The sequence below is a fragment of the Henckelia pumila genome, unplaced genomic scaffold (genome assembly GCF_033568475.1).
Source record: "Henckelia pumila isolate YLH828 unplaced genomic scaffold, ASM3356847v2 CTG_80:::fragment_1, whole genome shotgun sequence".
Classification (NCBI taxonomy): Eukaryota; Viridiplantae; Streptophyta; class Magnoliopsida; order Lamiales; family Gesneriaceae; genus Henckelia; species Henckelia pumila.
In genome coordinates, this window is record NW_027331883.1 from 433943 (window position 1) to 446668 (window position 12726).

At 35.7% G+C, this 12726-nt stretch overlaps 3 protein-coding genes across 4 annotated transcripts; 1 reads left to right on the plus strand and 2 right to left on the minus strand.

Moving 5' to 3' along the window:
- Positions 1-70: 70 nt before the first annotated feature.
- Positions 71-3959, minus strand: LOC140873738 (pentatricopeptide repeat-containing protein At5g47360). Of its 2 annotated transcripts, none has more exons than XM_073276973.1 (3): positions 3813-3959; positions 3470-3513; positions 71-2203 (listed from the first exon to the last, which is right to left on the minus strand). In XM_073276973.1, exon 3 carries the CDS (start codon positions 1882-1884, stop codon positions 442-444), a length of 1443 nt encoding a protein of 480 aa, XP_073133074.1. In that variant the 5' UTR covers positions 1885-2203; positions 3470-3513; positions 3813-3959; the 3' UTR covers positions 71-441. The 2 variants fall into 2 exon arrangements, with proteins under 2 accessions (XP_073133074.1, XP_073133073.1); XM_073276972.1 differs by having other exon boundaries at positions 71-2207.
- Positions 3960-6659: 2700 nt separating this feature from the next.
- LOC140873763 (uncharacterized) lies at positions 6660-8565 on the plus strand. The gene has a single exon (XM_073277005.1). It carries the CDS (start codon positions 6827-6829, stop codon positions 8345-8347), a length of 1521 nt encoding a protein of 506 aa, XP_073133106.1. The 5' UTR covers positions 6660-6826; the 3' UTR covers positions 8348-8565.
- A 335-nt stretch (positions 8566-8900) lies between these two features.
- On the minus strand, positions 8901-12399 carry LOC140873647 (nudix hydrolase 8). The gene is made up of 9 exons (XM_073276847.1): positions 11732-12399; positions 10860-11122; positions 10436-10501; positions 10182-10319; positions 9899-9976; positions 9761-9811; positions 9621-9655; positions 9377-9485; positions 8901-9275 (listed from the first exon to the last, which is right to left on the minus strand). Exons 1-9 carry the CDS (start codon positions 11850-11852, stop codon positions 9069-9071), a joined length of 1068 nt encoding a protein of 355 aa, XP_073132948.1. The 5' UTR covers positions 11853-12399; the 3' UTR covers positions 8901-9068.
- Positions 12400-12726: the final 327 nt, after the last annotated feature.

Below are 12726 nucleotides of genomic sequence, written 5' to 3' on the forward strand. Positions count from 1 at the left end.
AACATAAGATCAAGTACTACACATTATATTTGTCCAACAACATATGTTCCCTTCTTTTCACAAATCGGCACGTAATTATTACTTGTAATCAGCTTTTAACGGCTGCCAAAATGTATTGTGTTATTACATTGTCTAAATACAATGAAAATTGTGAAACAGAGTAAAGAAAGAACAAGGTCTCGTATATTACTAAAAAATCTGTAACAAACAATTTTTTTTAAACAAAAATCAAAAGAATTGAGGGGACCTTCTCTGGTACCCCAATGGCATTGCTGCACATAGCCAATACTTCATAGTGAATCAAGCGCGATTGGAAGCCATTCACCTCAATGCATAACTAGCCACAGTGCGGTAGGATTCGTTTCAGGTAATCCGACATTCGTCAATATTTGCCGAAACATTCAAAAGGCAGCCACATGAAAGCACAAATCTTGCTCTCGATTAACTATTAGCATTAGCAATACGGGAAGCTAGACTATCTTCTCCAACACTGGCAAGAAATTTGATTATACTTTCTGCACATTGTCGTTTCAGCAAAATTCTTTGATCTACCATAATATTAGCAATTTTTGTCGTTTCTACGAGATGATTTCTTTGACAAAGTCCTGCCAAGAGAACTGAGTAAGTCTCGGAATCAATGGGCGGCAAAATTCCAGATTTTTCAAGAGAATCAATCAAGCCAAACGCATCTAGCACTCGTCCGTCTGAAAATACCCTGTCTATAATGCTACCTGAAGCCAAACCATTTGGCCTCATACCACGAGTAATCATCATCCTGAACACATTCTCTGATTCCTTACACATCCCAGCCCGGCATAGGGAAACAACAAGAGAACTATATAGTTCATCATACTGAATACCACTAACACTAACTTTGTCAATCACTTTATGAGCCTGATCTACATGCCCTTCCTTACAAAGTCCGTCCAAGATAGAAACAATTGTAACTTTATTTGGTTTGATTCCCAAATAATACATTCGGTCCAAAATCCTAGATGCATCCATTGCCTTCCCTTTCTCAACAAAACCCTTAATAACAGACGTATAAGTTACCACATTCGGCTTCCGCTCTCCCTTTTCTTTCTCCATCCCATCTAAGAACTCCAATGCCCTCTCTAAACTCCCATGCATACAAATTCCATCGAGGAGTGTAGAATAGACAACAGCATTCGGTATGCATCCATGCCCCTTCATAACCTTGATCAATGCAAATGCATCCTCTAACCTCCCAGCATCACAAAGCCCCTTAATGATCGAAACATATGTGATCATATCTGGATAGAGATCAATCATACCCATCTCTCTCATCAACCCGATCGCCTCATCTAACTCACCCTTATCAACGACTAATCTAATCACTACATTGTATGATACCGTGTCTGGCCTACAATTGAATTCTTTCATTTTCCTCAAAACCAATAAGCCTAATTTTGCATCTTTAGCAGCTCTACATAAATTTAAAATAATCTTGAACATCCTGACACTAACAATACAATCTTCAGCCCTGTATGCATTTATAACATCAATAACCAGTTGGGGTTTTTGCTCAATCTCCAAAAATTTACATGCCTGGGAAAACATATATGAGCTGTGCCTGTAGGTAGATTGAAGGCCAGCCCAAATAAAGAACCTGAGAGCCAATTGGGGTTTATCAATGGCGCATATTTTTAAGACATGAGTGATGCAAGGATAGTCCAACTTGGCTTTCACAGTGTTCAGTGTTGTTTCCACATGATTCTGATTTTTCTGTAAATGAGTTAAGAACTTTTCAGCCGCTGGTGAAGAATAGGTTCTGAAAATAAGGAAATTTGAGTGTCGAAAAAGTGGGGATTTAGATGGAATCAGGGAAGAAAGGGGATTTAAGATTGGGAGGAATGATGGCATTATCTCGAATAACAGAAGGTATATTACTTCAATCTCAAGACTTTTGAGTCATAAATGGGACTCATCAATGGAGTACAAGAAAAAGCGAAGAATCGAGCTTCTGGTTCAACGCGGTTAATGAAAAGAAAGACGAGACAGGGTGTTCACTGGTTTACTGCAACCACTGTATGGGTGGCACTAAATTGATTGTGATGCTTTACTTTAATATGGATAGTATAATAAAAAATCAATTGTAATAAGAATGGGTTATCAGACCCAAGAGACAAAATGGCTCTTCGTGCTGAAATTGGAATTGCGTCGAGGAGTAGAAAAAATCAGGCTGCCTGTACAAAAGAAAGCATTGGTGAACACAACATATCGGATATCTCAATTTTGGCATTTGTATAATACTAAAAACCCACTGACAAATACAATTATTCAAATTTGCTACCCATGAACCACGATTGACTTTAATGAAACTTTGCAACATGACCATCTAACACAAGCATTCACGTTATAGTAAAAAATGCAAACATGAGATAGAGTTACATATAGTGAAAAACAGAAACATGAGATCATCTATTGGCAATACTTGGGGGATCTCGCTCTCTATAAAAAGAGTGCAGATATTATTAGATGGACCAAACCAACTTACGGCTTTTTTAAACATAATACAAATGGTTGTTATCGTGGAAAGAATAATCCTTGGGAGTTATCGTTCGGGATCACAAGGGGACCCCCATCTGGGTGTTTCATGATTTATAAAAGCTGGCTCAATTCCAGATTGAAATAAATGGCTATTGTGATTCTGTAACAGGATTAGAATTTTATCTGTAGTATAATTGCTTTCCACTTTACTTTGAGTCAGATTAACTTGTATTGTTGCTCATTGTCAAATCTAGTCACTTGGCTTGGAAGTTGAATGACATCTTGACTAGAATTGGCTCCACTATATTAGAATGTTCAGCCCATTTATGACTTAGTTGCAGATGCCTTAGTGAATGCGACTTTTGAGGAAAGATGATTTCATTTATAATCACAGGATAAGTTCAATAGCCAAATAAAAGATCTTTACAGACTTGATCGGGTTAGGTGCTCTTAGTTACGTCCTTCCTCCATGATGTAATTTAGTCGAGTTTGGTTGTATTTTATTTTTAGTGTGCTTAGTAATCCTTCTTGGTGGGTTTATTTCGGTTATCGAGAGTTTTTGACCTAGCCTTCCGCGATGTCTTTGAGTATCCAACAAAGGTTGCCTTATTAAACAAAAAAAAACTTTCAAGATAAACAAAACTAATCAACTATCAAAGAAAACAAATATATGAAGAGAACGTTGTGCATTGGTATCAACTCATTGCATTAATATTTGTGTATGTATGTGCCATTTTTTTTTTAATAAAGTTGAGTATGACATTTATGCAAACACTTGGTTTGCAACCAGCAACTACAAGAAATCTCAGCAACCTAACAATGAAAATTTAATGCCAAGCAGTTTAAACCAATCAACATCAATTAAAATAATCAATAATACGGTTCACCATTGTAAACATATGAAGCTATGAAACACTCCCCGACTCAAATAACGAAATATCAAAAGCATGATACTCACAAATACACCCAGTGGCACCATTTATGATCCTCCAAATCAATTTCCTGCAGAACAGAACCACTCTTATTATTCAAATAAACCCATATATTATCAATATAAGGTTTCTAAATATCAGAAATTTACAACCCACGAAGATTTCTGTTTAAGCATTAGCTGATGAATCATATTGAAAGACGTGAAAATAACAAATAAGCATTCGAAAAACATCGGCAGATGAAACTCGACGTCGGAGCTTGATTCTAAATCAATTGGAGAGCGTAAACTTTGAAGAACATCGAAAATACGACAACAATAGAACCATGAAAAAAGAATTACACTAAGAAAACATTACAAAGGGAAATACCCGATCAACACAAAATCTTGTTCAAGATATGAGCTTTCAAAGGCACAACGTAGTGTTCAATACCAATTTCATCATCCAATTCTCAAAGTAGTTGAGTGTGTTGAACTTGGATTTTGGAGAGAAGGTACTGAATTTTTCATCATCATCTTTTTAACTGTTTATTTTTTGCAGGGGTTAATTACTACTTGTCAGCAAAATCTGTTAGGCAATTTGTGTATTTGGGGAAAAAATTAATTAATCTTTTTAAAATTTTAATGATACACTATTTTTCTATGTCAGTTAATGATTTCAAAGTTAACATTTAATCATATACTATTATTTTTCTCCGAATCTATTACCAATTCAATTATATTCTATTACATGTTTTCATGAAATTATTTAAATTTTCATTAAAAAATAGGGTATATTTCACAGATAAAAAAATCTTCATATTTGATTTTTGTCTTGATTGATACATAGTCAAAGTTTGGTACTTTATTTTTCAACCGATCCTTGAACAAAAGTTACAAAAAAAACGGTGAGTTCCCATGAAATATATCGAGTCCACAACTCCACATGGTCGGCTGGTTACAAATATAATTAATACTAGTACACCGAAGTATATGCGTTGCGTTGCATGTGCACAAAATATATTTTTATAAATTTGAATTTATTTATAAAGTAGGTTAATGGGTAAAGGGATAATGATAATTATAAATTATGATAATTGGATAGTGGGAAGTCGGAAGAGAAGGTGAGAAATTTTTTAATGATAAATTATTTTTTTATCTCTTAATTATTAAATATATTCAAAGAATTATAAGAATGAATTTGAAAATCTATTAAAATGACCAAATGTAATTTATCTAATAAGTTTAGCTACTATGTTTTTTTCAAAAAAAATGAGCTTAACTATTATAATATAGTAAGGCTATGTTTGATAGCCCGGATTGTGCCTTGATTATTTAATTATCTCACGTTTGATTGATTTTTTAATCATTTCATTTAAACTCATGGTTCGTGATAAAGTACTGTATCAGATGAAAAATGCTTCATTAATAAATCACCTCATACCCCTGTTATTAATTTATCCGATGTGTACAATGTACCAAAATCGAATTTATTGACTCTTATGCCCTTTGCCCGAAAAAAAAAAATCCCATTCTCCGTCATTTCTCCAGATTTGCTATGTGCTTCGGTTGGAAAATGATCTCTGTTTATTTTCAAATGTCAATCTTTGTCGACATATAGCTTTCGAAATCGGTTCGTAAAAATGCTTTGCATAAAATTTGTTACGATTTGGGAGGAAAAATGCTTTAGATCTGAAAATACGTGTTTGCATTTAACGAGAAGGAAAAATACTTACCGGTTCTTCGACATCAGATATTGGATCTTTGTTTGGAGATGAATTTTTCTTATAGCCCAGATCTAAGATTTCACACAAGAAAACTTGGGGAGCTTTGATTTTCTCATGTTGAAGAAAAGTTATCATTATGAAAATGGGTCAAGTTCTACTGGTAATCAAAAGGATAAAATGGTCTTTAAAATTTGGAACATCATTTTATCCCCACATAAAAAAATACTACCAAACAAAAACAAAATTTATCCTCATTAAAAATTATCATCACTTTATCATTATTCTTGGTATACATTAATAGTAACTAGTAAGGATAAAAAAATTATTATTTATCATTATATATAAAAATCGAATTAACTCATCTCATAAGAAGTTTATCTATACGACACTAGGGCTGACGAAAAATATCGAAATGCCGTCATACCGCCTTTATCGTACCGAAAAAAATCGTATATACCGAAATTTTTGGTATCGGTATCGGTATAAGATTTTCAAATTTTTGGTATATCAAAAAAAATCGGTATACACGGTATCGGTATGATACCGCGTATACCGATATTTTTTTTTAAAAACAGTTTAAAAAAATCGGTATACACGATATCATACCGATACCGTACCGAACGGTACGATATCGGTAAGGATTTATGTCATACCGAAATTTTCAGTACGGTATCAGCATCAAAAATTTCGATATCCGAAATTTTCGATAGGTATGCGGTATATCGTAGCGAACCACCCCTATACAACACTAATACATCTCTCTAGGGAAAATGTCCGTATCCCAATTTCATGCAAAAGTTTGTGCATTCTAAACCAACATCTAAAAAAATCTAGTCTCGATAAATAAATTACTTCTAGCCAAATGAGAAAAAAACATTTGAAATATGACTTTTTTTTTTGAAACCAAAATATGACTATTTATATTAAAATTCATTTAACATCTAAAAGAATACGGTCTCATTAGAATGTATAATTCAATTTTTTTAACTAAAATGAGGATGATATAATTTTTTTTAATCTACTCTAACTACTATTTATACACTTTTTGACCCGATTAATCATCATCTCATCCTACACAGAATCCTATGAAATTGATTGAAGAATGTGGATGAGGAGGAGGAGGAGCAAGTGAAGAAAAGAATACCCTCCAAGAAAATACATTCAAGTTTTTTAATAAGAAAAGCTAGCGTACGCACTCCAAAAGAAGAATCCAACACACATCCACGCAACCTATTTGCCCCCCCACAAATCCAATCTTGTTTCGCAAAACCCAATTTCTATATTCCTAAAAACTAACGTTATATTATTTATTTTATTATGTTTCTGACTTTCATATTTTTGCATTTTTTTTGCATACTTTTTAGTAAGCATCATTGTTCATTTTACATTGGAAACTAATTTCATAATATATTGATTACATTAGTTTGATGCATGTGATGAAAATTATGTACTCAAAAAGATATTATAAAATCAAAGACAGTGATTCTTTACAGTTAATAGGAGGAAAAGCATAGCTTGAAAATAGCTCACGACTCCCAAAAACTTTCTCCCCACTCTCTCCACTTTCTTTGCCTTTTGCTTAGCCTCTAAGACTTCGCTCCTGCTTTTCAATTCTTCTTTAACATTCTGCAAGGCTATCCAAGATCCAAAACCGAGTTTATTTTCTGTAAATTCTTCCATGGCAGATGCAGTTTCTCAAACTGTGAAATCCCAAAAAATAGTCCAAGAAATCTCTTCGGATCGTGCTGGCACGAGTAAGTTTTTCAACCATTTTCTGTACAAAGCTGGCATTGTTGTAATTTTCTTTGTTTTGCTTCCATTCTTTCCTTCACAAGCTCCTGAATTCATTAACCAAACCATAAATGCTAGAAGTTGGGAGCTTCTGCAGCTAGTTTTTGTGGGTATAGCTGTGTCTTATGGGTTATTTAGCAAGAAAAATGATGGGACGGAGAAAGATAACAACTTGAACATTGACAATGCACATTCTTATGTGTCTAAGTTGCTTCAAGTTTCATCTGTTTTTGATGATGAAGCTGAAAACCAGACTGTAATCGATGAAAATAAGGTTGAAACATGGAATTCTCAATACTTGAGAGGAGAACCCGTTGTGTTGGTGGCTAAAGAAAGCTCTGGTGTTACAGAGGAGAGCGATTCCCGTCCAGGAATCAGCCAAAAGCCTTTGTTATTACCTGTTAGGAGCTTGAAACAGCGGGTTTTGGATCCCAAAGAGGTGGAGTTGGTAGATGATTTAGGTGGGAAAAAGGGTTCATTTAATCGGACTAGTTCAAAGAGATTTGTCACCAATTCAAGAAAATCAAGAAATGGGGACTTTGAAGGGTTGAAGCCTGAAACTTTGGATGGCAAAAAGGAGGAAAATGCCGCTTTCAGTTCGCCAACATCAAGAATTTCAAGAAATGGGAGCTCAGAAGGGCTGAGATCTGAAAGTTTGGAGGGGGAAATGGAGGAAAATGTAGTCTTTCGCTCGCCAATTCCATGGCGATCGAGGTCGGGAAGGATGGAGATGAAGCAAGATGAGGACGAAGTCTCAAAACTGCTAGAATCTAGATCGTTCAAGTCATCAATGTCTATCTCATCACCAAAAAAGCTCTCTCCTTTGCCTTCCTTTCCATCCGAATCCCTTGCGAAAAACGGCGAAGATGTGGCAAGGAAAAAGAATTTCTCCTCTCCTCCACCAGCACCTCCACCACCGTCTCTCCCTATACTGAATAAATCGAATTCGAGCATATTTGTAGATGACAAAAGTTCCTCTGAGAAGGTCATGAGGCGAAGCGTGAGAAGTGTTCCTCAAGAGAAATTGGGTGACAGTGTATTGGAGCAACAGTCAAGAAGAACAAATCCTAGCCCCGAGTTAAGGGCTAAGTCTGTTCGAACATTTAAAACCAATGAAAAGTTTGCCAATCCTGTGAAGTTCCCGAAAGCAGAGACCTACGAGTTCGATGAGAAAGTATTAACACAGCTCACAGATGAAGAGCCGGAGGTAGAAACCGAAGATGATTGCTCTGAAGGGAGTTCAGACAATGAAGAAACTGCAGCCGATGACAATGTTAGTGACGTAGGACGCGACGTGGACAAGAAAGCCGATGAATTCATAGCCAAGTTCCGCGAGCAGATCAGATTACAGAGAATCGAGTCGATCCGAAAATTGACTACACAGCATGCTGGAGCTGGAAAGGCCTGAGGTGCTGAAAGATTTATGTTTCCTTGGCATCAGATATTACTGTATACATTTTTTTTTTTTGAATTCTCATTCTGCTCGGGTTGTGATTTTTATCCTTTATTTTAAGCGATCGTTATTCTCATAAACTTGGCTGATGCTTGAATCTGGTAAAAACTAGATCAAAGCTTGCAGAACATGTTTACGACAATACACATTTATCGTTCAATTAATGAGTTGGGATTTTGGCTTATCTCCATTTCACGACATGCTTTTCCCTTGCACAACACTCGCCTGAATTCTTCTTGTTAAGGATTCCCAGAAACTCTATCTAGCCGACGTGGGACATTTTAACATTCGAGCATCAATTAATAGATATTGCTTGTTTAGTATGAAAACCAAACTGCCACGCTTTGGATCAGTGATACCTTCCCAAATTCAAAGGATTTCCAGAAACAGCAAGTCTTGCAATACATCAAACTTGCCAAAACTAATTTTTGCTTCATGAAATGTGGGTTAACTTAGAAAGGGTTGATCTACATAAAACATGAAACGGTCGGGTCGACGAAGGTCGAAAAAATTTCAAATCATAATTTCTATATATATGCTGTACAAAGACATGTTAACACCATAAGATAGACCAATACTTCAGTATGAAAGAAAAAGACCCATCAACCGCAAACACTATATTTACATGGAACTATATCACATTCATATGCACAGATTTTGTAGTGAAAGGTTTTCTTTACTCAGCTCGACAGTCAGAGTTCCAGTCCCTGACGATGTTGAAGTACAATGAGGATAATTTTCCATCAAACTTAGAGAATAATTGATGCACAGATAATCCGCAATATCGCTTCTCAAGCCGTGCAGTGCAAATGTCAATGATTTTCTTGAACATGCTGTCCTTTTGGATCAACGGTTGATTCACAAAGTCGTCGAGAGGCATCCACTGCGCAATGCAAACGCATAAATTCAGTTTAAAATGAATCTCGAGCAATTACTTATTAAATGATTACTCAAAAAAATTATCCCTTCAGATGATATTGTTACCTTGGCCTCTTGGATTTCATGATCGTCAACTCTGATTGCTGATGACAGTGGTCTCAACATGCAGACAAAGAACAGATCCGATTTCTCGAAAGAAACATTATGAGCATGCCTGGTGTGAAATACATGAAAGGTTGATTATGTGATTGAAAAGTACTCGGGGCATTAGAAGCCATATTTATGTTCGACAAATTCTTGAAGGTTGCAGTACTATACATTTGAATACATGAAGCAGTTAGTTTTTTACCTGAAAGCTACAACTTCCACAAATTCAGTATCAATCTGGCACGACAGCGAAATTCATATCACGCTTCACATCTAAGCACGGTATGGTATAGAGGAATTGACTGATAAAGAAATTAGCTAATAATAAGTGATCTTACGTACCCCAGTTTCCTCTTTTACTTCTCTTACAGCTCCCAAATGGATCTCCTCCGACTGACAAAAATTCTAAGATTAGTACAGGTGAGCGAAACAAGTGCCTGGATAAATAATCACTTGAGACTTGAGAGGAATAAAACATACTTCGAGAATGAAACCAGTAGGTATTTTCCATAGACCATGAAGAGCGGGAGCACAGTGTTTTTCTTGCACTACTAGCACCTGTTTGATTGAAAAACGAAACATAATTTCAGTAAATCTTCAAACAGATTTAATTTTTGATCCATAAGACATAGGACTGCTACAAGTATTTTCAGGTCAACATCGTAACCAAGTGAAATGTTAGAAACATGCCAGCTCAAAAAATGAGGGGTATGGGAATATACTATATAGTGGATTGGATCGTCATTAAGCAATGTAAAATAACCTCATCTTTGTCGTTGATCACAAAACCGCCGACTCCAACATGATGAGAGGCATTAGATGGTAGAAGGGATGGTCCGTCCGGTATCCAGAAAGTCAGCATCACGAATGATCTTTCGGCATGATGATACATGAATCCTTCCTGTGTAAAGCTAACCGATACGATTTAGGTATGTAATTTGAAAATGCTGGGCAGAATAGGTAGAGATTGTTTGGTATTATTTGGATATTGTCCAATTAAAAGTTTGCGGATGTTACCTTTACAGCCACAGGAACAAGATCAGATTTTTCAAGAGGCAGCTTCAACCAAATTCCTTTCTTTCCCTAAAATTATTTAGCTTTAGATTACTTACACCCTCGAAAAATACAATTTCAAGAAAACTGAAAGCCGTGTAATGAAAATCAAAGTTCATGGAAGGAAAAATTTGGCCAACTTCAAACTAAGCAACTAAGAAACATGACATTAAAGCCATACTTCATATGCCGGAGTTGATTGAACAATCTCAAGTTGATGGATAATAGATTGAAATACATGGATTAAGGCAATAATTATATAGAACTCGAGTCAAATACTGGGCACAACAAGGATGTGCAAACGTGGTGACAGATAAAACTGAAAATTTCAAGCCTTTTCCATATGAGAATGCAAGTGAAGTTTGAGGTACTACACAAGAGAATATACCTTTATTTTCCAATGGTGCACTGACAGACGAAGTGCCCGGGCAAACACATTGGGATTGGATGGCAATCTCTCAGGATTTACCATGACTCCACCATATTCGTCGTCAAATGCATCAAGTATATCGATCTTTTTAAAGAAGGCACTTGAACTCGATCCATTTAACCTATCAATTTGATATGAATACGAGTCTATATAATCATGTTGTCCAACTGCAGAGGTGGTATTCTGTGGAGTACTTGAATATGAAGCCCTTGGAATATAGGCTGTAGACACAGAAAACAGGAAAACAAAAAGAGTTTTGTTCTTAAGACAGTACAGGAACCGCACAAAGGTTTTTTGCATACTCTGTTTCCATCAAAGACAAATCACATAGCTAGAGAAATAATAAGCAACGTGCATAGAAAATGCAGCAGGCCGCAAATTTATCACATTCCATGACTTCTTTCCCTTGTTTCAACGTATTTTTTTACTGATACATCATCTTAAATCTAGCACAAATTATAAGACCGAACATGTACAATAGGACTGAAAACTAAAGTTTGTGGTAACAGTGCAACTCAAACATTTTATAACTTACACCAGCCTCAATACCTATCGGGAAGATCAATTGTTGCTCTTAACAGATATGCACAAGGCATTCTTAGTAAGGGATGGGACTAATATTTGTTTAACAGCCATTAATCAATATTCTCCAAGAATAACCTCACAAATTTTCAGATTCCCAGCAAAAAGTTTCTCAAAAAGGATTTCAAAAACAATCATTGAACACTTGCTAAAGATTGAATAAACAGAATATCTAATGAAAAATGCATGGTTTCTTCACACAAGCACGCCCCTTTTCCTCTTGGGAATTTGGGAATCAGGAGTTTTACCTCTGCAGGAACACCACAGTGGACTGCCTTTAACAAAATGTCTCGAGTTTAGTAAAGGGTTCGAAAGCATCATCTCTGAACCGGCAGATATTGACTTTGAGTTAAAAATATTAAGAGCCATTAATTAGAACCCAAAATCTTTCACCCTTGATCCACAAATCAACCGATGACTGACAATCCAATGCGTATATATGAACAATCCCACGTTAACAGAAACAATATTATATTACCCCTCCCTGAAAATATTCCAAGAATCCCTCGACATTATTGCGTGAAAGCAAGAAAATTTCTTGGGATTCTTCACAGTTCACAGTTCACAGTTCACCCTTTGGCAAAAACTATGACAACAGGCAAAAGGTACGAAAGAAGAAAAAGTAGAAAAGACAAACAATACAGGATAATCAAGAGCATGAAGCATCCCACATTTTTAAATGACAAAAATCAAGAAGTGGATTTGTAGCAAAGGAGAACATGTGGTGGGAAATGGGCTTCGCTTGAAAGTGACCAGCAATGAACTCTACTTAAAAAAATCTAAGCAGAAACGCACAAACTAATCAAGTGAAATGCATAACACGTGGGTCCGCAAAAGGCAGCGGGGTCACGTTCGGACAAAGGGGCCGAGATGGATCGAAAGCGCCGAGGATTTTAGCTTGAAGAAAATATTGGTCGCCAAAATCTGAAAATCCTTTGCTTTATCCATTCCTTACTGTTACACATGCACTTCTCGTGTTTCAATCCAAATATTATATAACCAGTCGGTACGAGTATTCTATCACTGTTGTTATTATTATTATTATTATTATTATTATTATTATTATTTTAAAATGGGAGAGCGAGTCATCGAGGTCGGTGACATTAACTTGGTTCAATTATTTTATTTTAATAAATGGAAATTCATTTATCAAAGTGCATGTTATCTTAATTGCTTCAGTTTTCGTTGATTTTCTTATAATTAAACAGATCAAACGTAACAAATTTGAGAAAAAACACCACCT

What these genes read in the sequence shown, in the direction of transcription:
- LOC140873738 (XM_073276973.1), bottom strand. Translation starts at nt 1,884, where the DNA reads ATGCCATCATTCCTCCCAATCTTAAATCCCCTTTCTTCCCTGATTCCA.
- LOC140873763 (XM_073277005.1), top strand. Translation starts at nt 6,827, where the DNA reads ATGGCAGATGCAGTTTCTCAAACTGTGAAATCCCAAAAAATAGTCCAA.
- LOC140873647 (XM_073276847.1), bottom strand. Translation starts at nt 11,852, where the DNA reads ATGGCTCTTAATATTTTTAACTCAAAGTCAATATCTGCCGGTTCAGAG. An exon ending in TGATCAACGACAAAGATGAG is followed by an intron (nt 9,977 to 10,181) that starts GTTATTTTACAT and finishes TCAATCAAACAG; the next exon opens with GTGCTAGTAGTGCAAGAAAA. An exon ending in CTACTGGTTTCATTCTCGAA is followed by an intron (nt 9,812 to 9,898) that starts GTATGTTTTATT and finishes AATTTTTGTCAG; the next exon opens with TCGGAGGAGATCCATTTGGG.